This window comes from Pristiophorus japonicus, chromosome 9 (genome assembly GCF_044704955.1).
Source record: "Pristiophorus japonicus isolate sPriJap1 chromosome 9, sPriJap1.hap1, whole genome shotgun sequence".
Classification (NCBI taxonomy): Eukaryota; Metazoa; Chordata; class Chondrichthyes; family Pristiophoridae; genus Pristiophorus; species Pristiophorus japonicus.
Genome location: NC_091985.1, coordinates 63,817,403 through 63,835,399, shown reverse-complemented (window position 1 = coordinate 63,835,399; position 17,997 = coordinate 63,817,403). Strand labels below are relative to the sequence as shown.

Here is a 17,997-nt window from a genome sequence, read left to right as displayed (position 1 = left end):
TCCCGATTTTTTGACATCACTGGGGGCGGAACCTGCCTGGTGCACCATTTGTGGCTATTTAAGCGAGTTTGCCCAAGTCCGATTTTTTCTAAAACTGCGCAGTGCACCGTTCTGGAAAAACCTTACCGACACTTAAGAAAATCGGCGGAGAGAAGACGCCTTGTTTCAGCGGAGTTGAAGATACTGCGGCTGGGGGCCTTTCGGCCCATGATGGAAGCGGCCCGTGCGGGGGCCTTTCGGCCCGTGATAGAAGCGGGCTGATGCGGGGGCTTTTGGCCCGTGTTAGAAGTGGATTGGTGCACTTCGGCCCGGGATAGAAGCAGGCCGGTGCGGGGGCCTTTCCTGGGATAGAAGTGGGCTGGTGCGAGGCCTTTCCTGGTATTGAAGCCGGCTGGTGTGGGGACTTTCGGCTCGGTATAAAAGCTGGCCGGTGCAGGGGCCTTTTGGCCTGGTATAGAAGCGGGCCGATGCGGGGCCGTTTGGCCTGGAATAGAAGAGGGCCGGGTCAGGGGGCCTTTCGGCACGGGATAGAAGTGGCAGGCACCGGTGGGTTTGGGGTCATGCTTGACTTTACAAAGAGACAAATCAATTTTTTTAAATTAGTTCTTGGAATGCTTACACGCGTTATGGAAATCGAAGTTATTGGGGAGACAAAAATCAGCAATGACACTACGGGCCCAAGTTTCCACATGATTCGCGCCTGATTTTTAGGAGCAACTGGTGGAGAACGGACTATTTAGAAATCGCAATTCTCCACATTTTTTTTTCTGCAGTTCTAGTCTAGAACAGAATTTTTTCTTCAAAAAGGGGCGTGTCCGGCCACTGACGCCTGATTTGAAAGTTTCCACAGTGAAAATGTACTCCAAACTAAAGTAGAATGGAGCCAGTGAAGATTTTTGTAGAACTGAAAAAACCTGTTCTACACATTAAAAATCAGGCGCAGGTTACAAATTAGACGTCCAGAACGAGGTGGGGGTGGAAAGGGAACTCATTAAATTCGACAATAAATCCTTATTTATACTTCTACAAATATTATACAAATAAATCCAACCTGAATAAACATTTATAAGCCAAGAAAAGATTAAATAAACCATCTTCCTACTTGTGTGAAAGTGCTTCAGCCAGGGAGAATTCTGCAGCCATTCGTGCCGCTGAGAGGGAGAGGGAGAGGGAGAGGGAGAGGGAGAGGGAGAGGGAGAGGGAGAGGGAGAGGGAGAGGGAGAGGGAGAGGGAGAGGGAGAGGGAGGGGGGGGGAGAGGAGGAGAGAGAGAGAGAGAGAGAGAGAGAGAGAGAGAGAGAGGAGGGGAAGGGGGGGGGTCGGGGAACAGGAGCGGGTGTCGGGTCGGGGGGGGGAGCGGGCCTCGGGGGGGAGCGGGTCTCGGGTCGGGGGGGGGCAGCGGGTGTCGGTTCGGGTCTGGTCGGCTGGGGGGGGGGGGGGGGTGTGGGGAGTGAGTGTCGGGGTGGGGTGGGGGGTGGGCGGGGGAGCAGCAGCTGGCCGTGGGAGGAGCCTCATTCACGCAGCCCCAATGATGCCATTCAGCCAGGGCTAGGTGCTGTGTGCTTCGGGCCCCTCCCACACAGTTCGGCGCCTGGAGCTACTGCACTTGCGTGCCGACTGTAGCGCGCATGTGCAGAGGTCCCGGCACTGTTTTCAGCGCCGGGACCTGGCTCCGCCCCCCCACAGCTCGTGCTGGCTGCGCCGAGTGCCACAGGACCTGTAAGTCGGTGGAGAATACCGAGGATTATTTTAGGCGCGAAAAATGGGCGCCCAGCTCGGAGGGGCGCCCGTTTTTTTTCTTGTGGAAACTTGGGCCCTACAGGATACATTCAGCATCCCTCGTTACCCTGGCAACCTCAGTTTTTCGGCACAGACCTTTAGCTCCACCCACAGAACTTAAGGACAATCTGTGCTGCTCCAAAATGAAAGGTTATGCTGGCAAAATGTGGAACTTTTTTATTTGGCGCAGTTGGGACACTAAAAAAAATCGGATGTACCTCTATAACTGCGCCAAAAAAAGTCCATGTGGAATTTTGGGCCTCTTGATTCTCTTTCTCTTTAACCATATGGTTTCATTCTCTCTCATCATATACCTTTTATTATTTGTAGTCTGAGTCTTGTCAAATGTATTTTATAAATCTATATACACAGCATCCACTGATTTCCATTTATTTAGATGCTGTGATTTTATCCCCCAAAAAATCAGTTTGTCAAACATGACCTGCCCATTGCAAATCCTTGCTGATTGCGTCCGATTCGCCCATGCCTTTCCAATTCTTCATGAATTTCATTCCATATTAAACTCCAGAAATCTACCCACAACTGTGATGAGACTAATTGGTACATCCTCTTCCATTTCTTGAACAGGGTTATAAAGTTTGTCACTGTGCATCACAATTTCCAAATTGATGTTGTGGTTATTGACTTAACTCTCTCTTTCCTATACGTTTCAGTGTTTTGTAGCTTCTGGGCCTTGTGATTTTTTTTCCAATCATTAGTCCTTGTTCCTGGAACTGCCGTGGTTCTTGTGCTGAAGGTGTTCCCATTATGGTTTAGGTAGGCAAGTGGAGAGTATTCTATTAGATTGTTGTAATTAATTTAAACTTTGTAGATGGTGGAGAAGCTTTGAGGGTTTGTGAAATGAGCCACTTATCACATGATCGAGCTTCTGCTCTCTCCTTGAATTATATTATCTGGTTATAAGAACATCATAAATAGGAGCAGGAGTAGGCCATACGGCCCCTCGAGCCAGATCCGCCATTTAATACGATCATGGCTGATCTGATCATGGACTCGGGTCCACGTCCCTGCCCGCTCCCCTTAACCCCTTATTCCCTTAGCGGTTAAGAAACTGTCTTAAATTTATTCAATGACCCAGCTTCCACAGCTCTCTTGAGGCAGCAAATTCCAGATTTGCAACCCTCAAGAAATTCCTCCTCATCTCAGTTTTAAATGGGTGGCCCCTTATTCTAAGATTATGCCCCCTAGTTCTAGTCTCCTCTATTAGTGGAAACATCCTCTTGGCATCCACCTTGTCAAGCCCCCTCATAATCTTAAGCTTTTCGATAAGATCACCTCTCATTCTTCTGAATTCCATTGAGTCGAGGCCCAACCTATTCAACCTTTCCTCATAAGTCAACCCTCTCATCTCCGTAATCAATCGAGTGAAGCTTCTCTGAACTGCCTCTAAAGCAAGTATTACCTTTCTTAAATATGGAAACCAAAACTGCACGCAATATTCCAGGTGCGGCCTTAGCAGTACTTAGCAGTATAACTGAAGCAAGACTTCCCTGCTTTTATACTCCATCCCCTTTGCAATAAAGGCCAAGATTCCATTGACCTTCCTGATCACTTGCTGTACCTGCATACTAACCTTTTGTGTATCATGCACCAGGTCCCGCTGTACTGCAGCACTTGGCAATTTTGCTCCATTTAAATAATAACTTGCTCTTCGATTTCTTTTTCTGCCAAAGTGCATAACCACACACTTTCCAACATTATACTCCATCTGCCAAATTTTTGCCCACTCACTTCGCCTGTCTATGTCCTTTTGCAGGTTTTTTGTGTCCTCATCACACATTGCTTTTCCTCTCATCTTTGTATCATCAGCAAACTTGGCTACATTACACTCGGTCCCTTCATCGTTAATATAGATTGTAAATAGTTGAGGTCCCAGCACTGATCCCCTGCGGCACCCCACTAGTTACTGATTGCCAACCTGAAAATGAACCATTTATCCCGACTCTCTGTTTTCTGTTAGTTAGCCAATCCTCTATCCATGATATATTACCCCCAATCCCGTGAACTTTTATCTTGTGCAGTATTAACCTTTTATGTGGCACCTTGTCAAATGCCTTCTGGAAGTTCAAATACACCACATCCACTGGTTCCCCTTTATCCACCCTGTTTGTTACATCCTCAAGGAATTCCAGCAAATTTGTCAAACATGACTTTCCCCTTCATGCTGACTCTGCCTGGCCAAATTTTGCTTTTCCATATGTCCTGTTACTGCTTCTTTAATAATGGACTCCAACATTTTCCCAACTACAAATGTGAGGCTAACTGGTCTGCCTCCTTTTTTAAATAGGGGCGTTACATTTGCAGTTTTCCAATCTGCTGGGACCTCCCCAGAATCCAGGGAATTTTGGTAAATTACAACCAATGCATCCACTATCCCTGCCGCTACTTCTCTTCAGACCCTCGGATGCAAGCCATCAGGTCCAGGGGATTTATCTGCCTTTAGTCCCATTATCTTACTGAGTACCACCTCCTTAGTGATTGTGATTGTGTTAAGTTTCTCCCCCCAGAGAGCCCCTTGACTATCCACTGTTGGGATATTTTTAGTATCCTCTACCGTTAAGACTGATACAAAATATTTGTTGAGAGTTTCTGCCATCTCCATATTCTCCATCACTAATTCCCCAGTCTTGTCCTCTAAGGGACCAACATTTACTTTAGCCATTCTTTTCCTCTTTATATACCTGTAGAATCTCTTGCTATCTGTTTTTATATTTTGTGTTAGTTTACTTTCAGTAAAGTTTCTAAGCAGTGATGACTCCCTGGATGTTGACTGAGACGTACTTGGAAATTCATTGCCATTGAAGTTCAGGGGAAAGTAGACTTTTCTTGCTGGAGATTGAGATCGGCGTGTTTTCAGCTTCTTGTCAGTGTAACACTTCTCTGGGACTTGCTATAGGTGGCATGGATGCTTTCTTATTGAAGTAGTTGTGAATAAATATGAAATTGTCGAGTAATTAATGACAACATCATTCCTGACTTTTTGATGAAGCAACTGAGGTGATTTCCCCCCTTACCGTGTGAGGAGGTGATGGGAATGCTCTGCTGTTGGGAGAAACCGCCACCAAACGGTCTGGTCTGAGACCGACTATACTTGTCATGTATGTGATAGATTGACGTGGTCACCCGAGACACAGATCAGTTGCGAGTAAATTGTTTTTACCACTGTTACAATTCTCTGCACGTTATCATACTTCATTTTTGTGTGGATTACTAGTCATTGGGCTTTTTGCTGTTGCATTCTGATTGAGTTGAGCTTTAATTCACCCTTATTTTCAAAGGATCCACTGGCACATTTATCTGAGGACATGATTGGACGTGCCTACAATATTTTTGCAATTGCTTTCAAATATGCTGTAGATATGCTGACGTGGGTGGAGGAAGATAGACTACCTTCTGGTTTAGAGCCTCCGTAAGTATACATGTTGACATTGAATATAAAAATTAGGAGTTGGCAATATGGCCACTCGAGCCTGCTCTGCCATTCAATAAGCTCATAAGCTGATTTCAACTTGACTTTCCCGCCTGATTCTTTGATTTTCACGAGTCCAAAAACCTTATCTATCTCAGCCTTGAATATGCTCAATGACACAGCATCCACAGCCTTTGGGGTAGAGACTTCCAAAGATTCATAAGCTTTTGAGTGAAGAAATTCTTCCTCATCTCAGTCTTAAATCCTGAGACACTGCCCCCTAGTTCTCGACTCTCCAGCCAGGGGAAACAAACTCAGCATCTACCCGATCCGATTTTGATAATTATGTATGCAAATGTCTCTTAATTGATGCAGATTTCCAAAAATAAATCAGTTGAAACTTTTTGCGCATGGTTTTTTTTTTTGCATCCCTCCTGCCCTTTTCCTTCCCAGATCCCACCACCATTCTCCTCTTTTGTTTGTGAATGATCTAACTTGTGGAAATGTCCATACTGCTGGTTGACACATCCTTGAACAATGCTGAGAGAAGACATGCACCCGCCCTGACCAGCTGTTTTTCCTTTCCTGCAAGACAACCAGGCTGAGACTAATTATATTGTGTGTCTGTATGGATGGCTGTTTAAAATTGAATTTCGGCTTGCAGTTTAAATTATTGACATTTTCGTTAGCTTAAGGTGCAGCGTCTAATTTTCGGAGTCCTGTACTCTAGTGGAATAAATACAGAATGCATAGCCCCTCATTGTTTTCAGTTTTTTGTTTACCCACTTTTAATAAAGACAGTGATGACAATTCCAAGGTGTGGTTCCCTTATTGCAACCAGCACCTCACCCAAATACCTCTTCATTTGTCAGCTAATGTCGCTTTGGTGTGCTGCGCCACTGTGGACAGTATCACAGCCTAGCCTAATTATTTCCTCACCTAATATTTATCCATAGGATTTTTTCAGCAGGGTCACTGGATAATAGTGAAGATTAGGAACCTCAACAGAGTTTTGCCTTTACGCCCCGGCCCCCAAGCCTAGACCGATGTGTAGGACTTTTTCTTCCTCTGATTTCACTCCAACTGCTTCCTCAAGCTATTGAATTATCTGAAGGTATGGCCCCAAGAGCAGCATCAGCTATATGGTAGCTCATCAAAGTAGTTTGGGTTTACTTTTGTGCCTGATAAGTAAATGTTTACGGGCTCTTTTACTGTGGGGCTCATGGCAGCTGAGTCTAAACCTCTCCAGAAGTGACTGAATTCCAGTAGAGGTTTTCTGGATAGCAGTCAGGAGGTGAAACCCTGATTGTGTTTTTATCATTAAACATACAAGAAGCATCCTGATTCTTTTTGGCCTCTGCTCTGTATTTCTCCCGAGTGAGATCCAGTTGAGATTGGAAATTAATATACAGAGTCACGGGCCCCATTGCAAATGTATTGAAACACCAAAACGTTGCTTCACCATCATAGTGTGAAATTCATATATCACGAGTAACTGCTTCCTTGGTCAAAAATTATTTTTGTTTTGTCAGTGTTTCGCTCTGTGCTACAGGTATAGAAGACCAGTTTTGTGTTCTGTTATTATTGAAACCACTTCGGTATTTTGGAAATCCTTCTAAACTTGGAGATGTGGCTTTCTTTACTTTCTCTTTAGGGAAAAGGAAGATACTTACTATTGCATGTTATTTAATGATGAAGTCCATACTTATGAGCAAGTGATTTACACCTTGCAAAAGGCTGTGAACTGTACACAGAAGGAAGCTGTCAGCTTTGCAACCACTGTGGATAGAGATGTGAGTTTTTATTTTTGAAATTATATTTTCCACTTGTAACATGTAAACTGTAAGTTCACCAAAAGAAGTTGCAGTTTGGCACGATTTTTTATTTTTACAGTAAAGTGGTAAAATTACTGAACTTCAATTCTGCAAATGTAATTTGGTTACAGAGTGAGAAAAATAACTGGATGATCCTTTAGCTTATTTCCATATTGTGTGTAGGATTTATGCATGCAAGATCTGCACTGTTATACTGTGTATGTGTGTATGTTTATATTGCCTGTGATGTATCTATTGGAGCCATAACTCATAATATATTTCCACAGTTTGACAGCATAAATACAAACAAAAACTCTTCTTTTCATTCTTGTAGCTAATTGATTTCGCTGATACAGGGTAGTCTCAATTCACCAATAGAAGGACCTATATTTGAGGGATGCTGAACTTCACTTAAATTTATTTTCTCTCTTTCCTTTTTCTTTCTGTCACCTATACATAATATAAAAACAGAATACAAATATAAAAACAGATAGTAAGAGCTTAAGAACATAAGAAATAGGAACAGGAGTAGGCCGTACAGCCCCTCGAGCCTACACCACCATTTAGTAAGATCATGGTTGATCTGATCATGGACTCGGCTCCACTTTCCCGACTGCTCCCCATAACACTTTATCCCCTTATCATTTAAAGAAACTGTCTATGTCTGTCTTAAATTTATTCAATGTCCCAGCTTCCACAGCTCTCTGAGGCAGCAAATTGCACAGATTAACAACCCTCAGAGAAGAAATTTCTCCTCATGTGTGTTTTAAATGGGCGGCCCCTTATTCTCAGATCATGCCCTCTAGTTCTAGTCCCATCAGTGGAAACATCCTCTCTGCGTCCACCTTGTCAAGCCCCCTCATAATCTTATACGTTTTGATAAGATCACCTCTCATTCGTCTGAATTCCAATGAGTCGAGGCCCAAACCTACTCAACCTTTCCTCATAAGTCAACCCCCTCATCCCCAGAATCAACCTAGTGAACCTTCTTCGAACTGCCTCCAAAGCAAGTATATCCTTTCGTAAATATGGAAATCAAAACTGCACGCAGTATTCCAGGTGTGGCCTCACCAACACCTTGTATTGCTGTAGCAAGACTTCACTGCTTTTATATTCCATCCCCTTTGCAATAAAGGTCAAGATACCATTGGCCTTCCTGATCACTTGCTGTACCTGCATATTATCCTTTTGTGTTTCATGCACAGGTATCCCCAGGTCCTGCTGTATTGTGGCACTTTGCAATCTTTCTCTATTTAAATAATAACTTTCTCTTTGATTTTTTTCTGCCAAAGTGTATGTCCTCAACCTTTCCAACATTATACTCCATCTACCAAATTTTTGCCTACTCGCTTAGCCTGTCTGTCCTTTTGCAGATTTTTTGTGTCCTCCTCACACATTGCTTTTCCTCCCATCTTTGTATCATCAGCAAACTTGGCTACATTACACTCAGTCCCTTCTTCCAAGTCGTTCATATAAATTGTAAATAGTTGGGGTCCTGGCGGCACCCCACTAGTTACTGGTTGCCAACCAGAGAATGAACCATTTATCCTGACTCTCTGTTTTCTGTTAGTTAGCCAATCCTCTCGCCATGCTAATATATTACACCCAACCCCGTGTGCAGGTGTATAAAAAGGAAGAGGGTAGCTAAAGTAAATGTTGGTCCCTTGGAGGATGAGACTGGGGAATTAATAATGGGGAACAGGGAAATGGCAGAGACTTTGAACAAATATTTTGTATTGGTCTTCACGGTAGAAGACACTAAAAATATCCCAATAATAGATAATCATGGGGCTTTAGGGAGGGGGGTGCTTAAAATAATTACTATCTGCATGGCTCAGTGCTGGATCCCTTGCTTTTTGTGGTATATATAAATGATTTGGACTTAAATGTTGGGGATATGATGAAGAAGTTTGCAGATGATACTAAAATAGGCTGTGTGGTTGATGATGAAAAAGAAAGCTGCGGACTACAGGAAGACAATGTACTGGTCAGGTGGACAGAACAGTGGCAAATGGAATTCAATCGTGATAAGTGTGAGGTAATGCATTTGGGGAGGTCTAACAAGGCAAGGGAATACACATTAAATGGTACAACACTGAAAAGTGTAAAAGAACAGAGAGGCCTTGGAGTGCAGGTCCACAGATCCCTGAAGGTAGCAGGCCAAGTCGATAAGGTGGTTAAGAAGACATATGGAATACTTGTCTTTATTCGTTGAGGCATGGAATACAAAAGCAAGGAGGTTATGCTTGAACTGTATAAAACACTGGTTAGGCTGCAGCTGGAGTACTGTGTGCAGTTCTGGTCACCACATTACAGGAAAGATGTGATTGCACTGGACAGGGTGTAGTGGAAATTTACAAGAATGTTGCCAGGACTGGAGAATTTTGGCTATGAGGAAAGATTGGAGATGCTGGGTCTGTTTTCTTTGGAACAAAGGAGGCTAAGGGGAGACCTTATTGAGTTGTATAAAATTGAGGGGCCTGGATAGAGTGGACAGGAAGGGCCTGCTTCCCTTGGCAGAGGGGGCAACAACCAGGGAGCATAGATTTAAAGTAATTGGGTGGAGGTTTAGAGGAGATAGGAGGGGAAATTTCTTCACCCAGAGGGTGGTTGGGGTGTGGAACTCTGCCTGAAAATGTGGTGGAGGCATAAATCCTCACCACATTTATAAAAAAAAAATAGTTGGATGTGCACTTAAAGTGCCTTAGCCTACAGGGCTACGGACCAACAGCTGGAAAGTGGGATTAAGCTGGGTTGGTCGGCGCAGACATGATGGGCTTCAATGGCCTCCTTCCGTACTGTAAATTTCTGTGATTTATAGATTCTAAAGAAAAAGTACTTGGTAAAACTAAAGGTGGACAGGTCCCCTGGACCTGATGGCCTGCATCCTAGAGTCTTAAAAGAAGTGGCTGCAGAGATAGTGGATGCATTGGTTGCAATCTACCAAAATTCCTGCATTCTGGAGAGTCCCAACGGATTGGAAAACCGAAAATGTAACGCCCCTATTTTTTTTTAAAAAAAGGAGAGAGACAGAAAGTAGGAAACTATAGACCAGTTAATCTAACATCTGTAGTTGGGAAAATGCTGGAGTCCATTATTAAGGAAGCAGTAGCCGGACATTTGGAAAAATCATAATGCAGTCAAGCAGAGTCAGCATGGTTTTGTGAAAAGGTTTGACAAATCTGCTGGAGTTCTTTGAGGATGTGATGAGCAGGATGGATAGGGAGAACCAGTGGATGTGGTATATTTGGATTTCCAGAAGGCATTCAATAAGGTGCCACATAAAAGTTGATTGCACAAGATTGGAGCTCACAGGGTTGGGGGTAATATATTAGAATGGATAGAGGATTGGCTAACTAACAGAAAACAGAGTCGGGATAAATGGGTCATTTTCCGGTTGGAAAACTAATTCGTGGAGTGCCACAGGGATCGGTGCTGAGGCCTCAACTATTTATAATCTATATTAATGACTTGGATGAAGGGACCGAGTGGAATGTAGCCAAGTTTGCTGATGATACAAAGGTGGGTGGGAAAGCAAGTTATGAGGAGGACTCAAAGAATCTGCAAAGGGATATAGACAGGCTCAGTGAGTGGGCAAACATTTGGCAGATGGAGTAGAATGTGGGAAAGTATGAGGTTATCCCCTTTGGCAGGGAAAATAAAGCAAATTATTACTTAAATGGAAAAAAATTACAAAATGCTGCAGTGAAGAGGGACCTGGGGTCTTTGTGCATGAAACACACAAAGTTAGTATGCAAGTATAGCAATAATCAGGGCGGCAAATGGAATGTTGTCCTTTATTGCAAGAGGGATAGAGTATAAAAGCAGGGAAATCCTGCTACAATTGTACAGGGTATTGGTGAGGCCACACCTGGAGTACTGCGTACAGTTTCTCCTTATTTAAGGAAGGATATACTTGCATTGGAGGCAGTTCAGAGAAGGTTAACGAGGTTGATTCCGGAGATGAAGGGGTTGACGTATATAGAAGGGTTGAGCCTATATTCATTGGAGTTTCGAAGAATGAGAGGTGATCTTATTGAAACATATAAGATACTGAGGGGACTCGACAAGATAAATTGAGAGGATGCTTCCATTCATGGGGGAATCTAGAACAAGGGGGCATAGTTTCATAATAAGGAGTTGCCCATTTAGAACTGCGATGAGGAGGAATTTCTTCTCTCGGAAGGTCGTAAATCTGTGGAATTCTCTGCCCCAGAGAACTGTGGAGGCTGGGTCATTGAATATATTTAAGGTGGAGATCGACAGATTTTGGAATGATACGGGAGTGAACGGTTGTGGGGAGCGGGCAGGGAAATGGAGCTGAGCCCAAGATCAGGTCAGCCATGATATTAAATGGCGGAGCAGGCTCGAGGGGCCAAATGGTCTACTCTTGCTCTTATTTCTTAAGTTCTTATACTCCCTACTCGGTAAGTCTACCTATTCAGTGGCTGTTTCCAGTTTCTGAAAATAACAATCCACCAGAAAGTACTTGAAAGAGTCCAGGTATGATTCTATCTCACTTTCCGTCCTATCCCCCAGCAGTATCTTAGAATCGCACAACTGGTTAGCAACTTGCCATATGGAGAGTTACAGAAGCAAACCTGCATCCAAACATTATATAGCAGTGCACCATCATACCTTCAGATGCAATGTTGCAGGATCTAAAAAAATCTCCTTGGAAACTCAGCTTCTCTCTTGTGGAATGTTTGACTTCTTGGAATTCTTTTTGGTGTATCTTGTGTACATCTTGGTTTATTATACTGATGACTTCTCTTGATTTAGAGTTTCTGTTGGAGTTCAGGTTGTGAAAGGTTTCGTTGGTAAAATATTTTTATTTTTCTGGTATTTTCAGGGTCGTAGATCAGTTCGATATGGTGACTTCCAGTTTTGTGATCAGGCAAAAACAGTAATAGTGGTGAGAATTTTCCTCAACATTAAATAAAATGTACCTATGTGTTTATAAAAACAATTGGAGGTTGCTGTGTGTGTGTATATTCTTCTGACCTTCAACAACTTGACAAATTTTTTTCCATGTTTGATTTGCTCTAGAGGAATACTAGTCGACAAACAAAGCCGCTAAAGGTGCAAGTAATGCATTCATCTGTTGTTGCACATCAGGGCTTTGCCCTAAAACTCTTTATTTGGCTGAGCCAGGTGATTGGCTACTCGGGTAAGCATAATCAGAAAATAAATCCCATTTAACCATGTGATGTATAGCATTGGGCACTACTTAAAAAGCAATGCAATTGGTTTAGTTGAATAAATGATGGCTTGATTTGCTTTTAAAAATTCTCCTTCATTTTGTATCTTGAAAATTACCATGACACTTGTTCTGTCTTGAAAATTGAAGGTATGTTTGTGTTATGGGTAGTTTTTTAGATAATTCAATGTGAATCCAATGTTTGAGAGAAAAATTCATTTTTTGAGCAATTGGTTACTGATGCGCTCCTCTCCACAGATCGCGTTATCTCTTTTCTTTGCTGCGGAAGTGAAGCAGATATGCTTCAGTGACTTTTGTCTGGAGGATCCCAGCATTGGACTGGATATCATTGTCGTGGCTGTTCGCCTGTATGGCATTGAAAGGCATTTGTTTTCCTTCCAGCAGATTAAATGCTAATCTTCTGAAATACATAAAATTCATAGTGTAACTCAAGAAGTGAAAGATTTTCTTCAAGAAATAGATGGACAGTGACTTTCTCCTTCAAGCATTGCCACTTTTCTAAACCTAGCTTCTTAATTCTTTCACGGAGGAGGGAGAGAGAACAACTCCGTGTATTAGTGGGCCATTGAAAAAAAAATCCAGTGCACAAACTAAATTATGATGCAAGCTTGTTTTGTTTTACTTTGGGACTGGCAAGACCTTTTCTGTTCGTTGTTATGTGGGAAAATCTTGATTCATTACGCTTCATTTCTTAAAAGTCGAACCTCCATTATCTGCTATAATGGAGGATTTCTCACTTTCACCTGCCCGCCCCCGGTAGATAATGGAAATGGGCAGCTAATCAAAGATTGCCACATTTTGCTGCTGCAAGTATGGTGCAGTAATACTGTGATCGTAGGAATGAAGAAAAGTACAATATAAATACATTGAATTGAGTGTCTTTTGGGGCATGAAGTTGATGTATGGAGCCTTGGTGTTAACAACTATCTAGTGAAGCAAACACTTTGGCAGGCATTCAAGGGTGTAGATAATTGAAGCGCTGGTAGTAGACTTTTCCATGTATAACCAAAACCCACAAGGACTTGCACTCGCTTTTATTTAAAAAAAAAATCAACTGCTCAGAATTGTGCCTGTCGAGTCGCCCACAGCCACTGATTTACTAACTTCCGGTAGCTTGAGTAAAGCAGAATACCCCAGATGGCTTCTTGGATAAATGCAGTGCATAGTGTAATATGAAGTCACCACCTGATGGGAAATACACATGATTAGACTTTGAAGAAGGTGAGATTGGGATTGGTTGTGTTGACCTTCACTGAAGTAGCCAGCCGATGCTCAGTGTCTTGGCTCATTCAAGAACTGGCCACTCGGGTGAGCAACCAGAGATGTTAGTACCTGTGAAACTATGAGTCCACACCTTCAGAAGAGAAAGGGAGATAAATTAAACAGGGGAAGAAAATGGGTTCAGTAAAGCACTTGAAAGTGACCTATCGTTGAATGCTGGATAGCTTCAACTGAATATAATGACACTTTTCTTTTTGATGCAGTCTTGTGTACTTTTCAGCTGTATTCAGACGAAAGGAGAGCATTATTGCATTGCTTAACTTGACCATTAAAAAAAAATCATGGTTGCTGTGTCAAAATTATGGAACTCCCCACCTAACAGCATTGTGGGAACACCTTCACCACATATTGGGCCTAAGTTTCCACAAGAAAAAAAACGGGCGCCCCTCCAAGCTGGGCCCCCATTTTTCGCCCCTAAAAAAATCCTCGGTATTCTCCACCGACTTACAGGTCCTCTGGCCCTCGGTGCAGCCAGCACGAGCTGTGGGGGGGGCGGAGCCAGGTCCCGGCGCTGAAAACAGTGCCGGGACCTCTGCACATGCGCGCTCCAGTCGGCACGCAAGTGCAGTAGCTCCAGGCGCCGAACTGTGTGGGAGGGGCCCGAAGCACGCAGCCCCGAGCCCTGGCTGAATGGCCTCACTGGGGCTGTGTGAATGAGGCTCCTCCCACGGCCAGGTCCTGCTCCCCCCTGACCACACCCGACACTCGCTCCCCCCCCGCCCCGACACCCGCTCCCCCCGACTGACCCGACCTCCTGTTCCCCGACCTGCCCCCCCCCCTCTCTCTCCCACCCCGCTCTCTCTCCCCCCCCGCTCTCTCTCCCCCCCGCTCTCTCTCTCCCCCCCCCCGCTCTCTCTCCCCCCCCCCCCCCCCCCGCTCTCTCTCCCCCCCCCCCCCCGCTCTCTCCCCCCCCCCCCCCGCTCTCTCTCCCCCCCCCCCCCCGCTCTCTCTCCCCCCCCCCCCCCGCTCTCTCTCCCCCCCCCGCTCTCTCTCCCCCCCCCCGCTCTCTCTCCCCCCCCGCTCTCTCTCCCCCCCCCCGCTCTCTCTCCCCCCCCCGCTCTCTCTCCCCCCCCCCCCTCTCTCTCTCTCTCTCTCTCTCTCTTCCCCCCCCCGCTCTCTCTCTCCCCCCCCGCTCTCTCTCTCCCCCCCCGCTCTCTCTCTTTCCCCCCCCGCTCTCTCTCTTTCCCCCCCCGCTCTCTCTCTCCCCCCCCCGCTCTCTCCCCCCCCCCCGCTCCCCCCCCCCCGCTCTCTCTCCCCCCCCCCCCCCGCTCTCTCTCCCCCCCCCCCGCTCTCTCTCCCCCCCCCGCTCTCTCTCTCCCCCCCCGCTCTCTCTCTCCCCCCCCGCTCTCTCTCTCCCCCCCCCCGCTCTCTCTCCCCCACCCCCGCTCTCTCTCCCCCCCCCCCCGCTCTCTCTCTCCCCCCCCCCCCCGCTCTCTCTCTCCCCCCCCCCCCCCCCCCGCGCTCTCTCTCCCCCCCCCCCCCGCTCTCTCTCCCCCCCCCCCCCCCCCCCCCGCTCTCTCCCCCCCCCCCCCCCCGCTCTCTCTCTCCCCCCCCCGCTCTCTCTCTTCCCCCCCCCCGCTCTCTCTCTCCCCCCCCCCCCGCTCTCTCTCTTCCCCCCCCCCCCGCTCTCTCTCTCCCCCCCCCCGCTCTCTCTCCCCCCCCCCCCCCCCGCTCTCTCTCTCCCCCCCCGCTCTCTCTCTCCCCCCCCGCTCTCTCTCTCCCCCCCCGCTCTCTCTCTCCCCCCCCGCTCTCTCTCTCCCCCCCCGCTCTCTCTCTCCCCCCCCGCTCTCTCTCTCCCCCCCCGCTCTCTCTCTCCCCCCCCGCTCTCTCTCTCCCCCCCCGCTCTCTCTCCCCCCCCCCCGCTCTCTCTCTCCCCCCCCCCCGCTCTCTCTCTCTCCCCCCCCCGCTCTCTCTCTCTCCCCCCCCCGCTCTCTCTCTCTCCCCCCCCGCTCTCTCTCTCTCCCCCCCCCCGCTCTCTCTCTCTCCCCCCCCGCTCTCTCTCTCTCCCCCCCCGCTCTCTCTCTCTCCCCCCCGCTCTCTCTCTCTCCCCCCCCGCTCTCTCTCTCTCCCCCCCCGCTCTCTCTCTCTCCCCCCCCCGCTCTCTCTCTCTCTCCCCCCCGCTCTCTCTCTCCCCCCCCCCGCTCTCTCTCTCTCCCCCCCGCTCTCTCTCTCCCCCCCCCCGCTCTCTCTCTCTCTCCCCCCCCGCTCTCTCTCTCTCCCCCCCCGCTCTCTCTCTCCCCCCCCCGCTCTCTCTCTCTCCCCCCCCCCCGCTCGCTCTCTCTCTCCCCCCCCCGCTCTCTCTCTCCCCCCCCGCTCTCTCTCTCTCCCCCCCCGCTCTCTCTCTCTCCCCCCCCGCTCTCTCTCTCTCCCCCCCCCGCTCTCTCTCTCTCCCCCCCCGCTCTCTCTCTCTCTCTCCCCCCCCGCTCTCTCTCTCTCCCCCCCCCGCTCTCTCTCTCCCCCCCCCGCTCTCTCTCTCTCTCCCCCCCCGCTCTCTCTCTCTCCCCCCCCCGCTCTCTCTCTCTCCCCCCCCGCTCTCTCTCTCTCTCCCCCCCTCTCTCTCTCTCTCTCCCCCCCCGCTCTCTCTCTCTCCCCCCCCGCTCTCTCTCTCTCCCCCCCCGCTCTCTCTCTCTCCCCCCCCGCTCTCTCTCTCTCCCCCCCCGCTCTCTCTCTCTCCCCCCCCGCTCTCTCTCTCTCCCCCCCCGCTCTCTCTCTCTCCCCCCCCTCTCTCTCTCTCCCCCCCCGCTCTCTCTCTCTCCCCCCCCGCTCTCTCTCTCTCCCCCCCCGCTCTCTCTCTCTCCCCCCCCGCTCTCTCTCTCTCCCCCCCCCGCTCTCTCTCTCTCCCCCCCCGCTCTCTCTCTCTCCCCCCCCGCTCTCTCTCTCTCCCCCCCCGCTCTCTCTCTCTTCCCCCCCCGCTCTCTCTCTCTCCCCCCCCGCTCTCTCTCTCTCCCCCCCGCTCTCTCTCTCTCCCCCCCGCTCTCTCTCTCTCCCCCCCGCTCTCTCTCTCTCCCCCCCCGCTCTCTCTCTCTCCCCCCCCGCTCTCTCTCTCTCCCCCCCCGCTCTCTCTCTCTCCCCCCCCGCTCTCTCTCTCTCCCCCCCCGCTCTCTCTCTCTCCCCCCCCGCTCTCTCTCTCTCCCCCCCCGCTCTCTCTCTCTCCCCCCCCGCTCTCTCTCTCTCCCCCCCCGCTCTCTCTCTCTCCCCCCCCGCTCTCTCTCTCCCCCCCCCGCTCTCTCTCTCCCCCCCCGCTCTCTCTCTCTCCCCCCCCCGCTCTCTCTCTCTCCCCCCCCGCTCTCTCTCTCTCCCCCCCCGCTCTCTCTCTCTCCCCCCCCGCTCTCTCTCTCTCCCCCCCCGCTCTCTCTCTCTCCCCCCCCGCTCTCTCTCTCTCCCCCCCCGCTCTCTCTCTCTCCCCCCCCGCTCTCTCTCTCTCCCCCCCCGCTCTCTCTCTCTCCCCCCCCGCTCTCTCTCTCTCCCCCCCCGCTCTCTCTCTCTCCCCCCCCGCTCTCTCTCTCTCCCCCCCCGCTCTCTCTCTCTCCCCCCCCGCTCTCTCTCTCTCCCCCCCGCTCTCTCTCTCTCCCCCCCCGCTCTCTCTCTCTCCCCCCCCGCTCTCTCTCTCTCCCCCCCCGCTCTCTCTCTCTCCCCCCCCGCTCTCTCTCTCTCCCCCCCCGCTCTCTCTCTCTCCCCCCCCGCTCTCTCTCTCTCCCCCCCCGCTCTCTCTCTCTCCCCCCCCGCTCTCTCTCTCTTCCCCCCCGCTCTCTCTCTCTTCCCCCCCCGCTCTCTCTCTCTCCCCCCCCGCTCTCTCTCTCTCCCCCCCCGCTCTCTCTCTCTCCCCCCCCGCTCTCTCTCTCTTCCCCCCCCGCGCTCTCTCTCTCCCCCCCCGCGCTCTCTCTCTCCCCCCCCGCGCTCTCTCTCTCCCCCCCCGCTCTCTCTCTCTCCCCCCCCGCTCTCTCTCTCTCTCCCCCCCCGCTCTCTCTCTCTCTCCCCCCCCGCTCTCTCTCTCTCCCCCCCCCGCTCTCTCTCTTCCCCCCCCCCCCCGCTCTCTCTCTCTCCCCCCCCCCGCTCTCTCTCTCCCCCTCCCGCTCAGCGGCACGAGCGGCTGCAGAATTCTCCCTGGCTGAAGCACTTTCTCACAGGTAGGAAGATGGTTTATTTAATCTTTTCTTGGCTTATAAATGTTTATTCAGGTTGGATTTATTTGTATAATATTTGTAGAAGTATAAAGAAGGATTTATTGTCGAATTTAATGTGTTTCCTTCCCCCCCCCCCCCCCCCCCACCTCGTTCTGGACGCCTAATTTGTAACCTGCGCCTGATTTTTAATGTGTAGAACAGGTTTTTTCAGTTCTACAAAAATCTTCACTGGCTCCATTCTACTTTAGTTTGGAGTACATTTTCACTGTGGAAACTTTCAAATCAGGCGTCAGTGGCCGGACACGCCCCGTTTTGAAGAAAAAATTCTGTTCTAAACTAGAACTGTTCTA

At 49.0% G+C, this 17,997-nt stretch overlaps 1 protein-coding gene across 1 annotated transcript in view; it reads left to right on the top strand.

The window, feature by feature from the left end:
• Positions 1-17,997, top strand: part of ubr2 (ubiquitin protein ligase E3 component n-recognin 2) — a 179,936-nt gene that overhangs the window by 22,923 nt on the left and 139,016 nt on the right. Inside the window, exons 6-9 of the mRNA XM_070890969.1 lie at positions 5,077-5,207; positions 6,862-7,000; positions 11,874-11,936; positions 12,071-12,191. Coding sequence (XP_070747070.1) covers positions 5,077-5,207; positions 6,862-7,000; positions 11,874-11,936; positions 12,071-12,191 — 454 coding nt within the window. The remainder of the gene's footprint in view (positions 1-5,076; positions 5,208-6,861; positions 7,001-11,873; positions 11,937-12,070; positions 12,192-17,997) is intronic.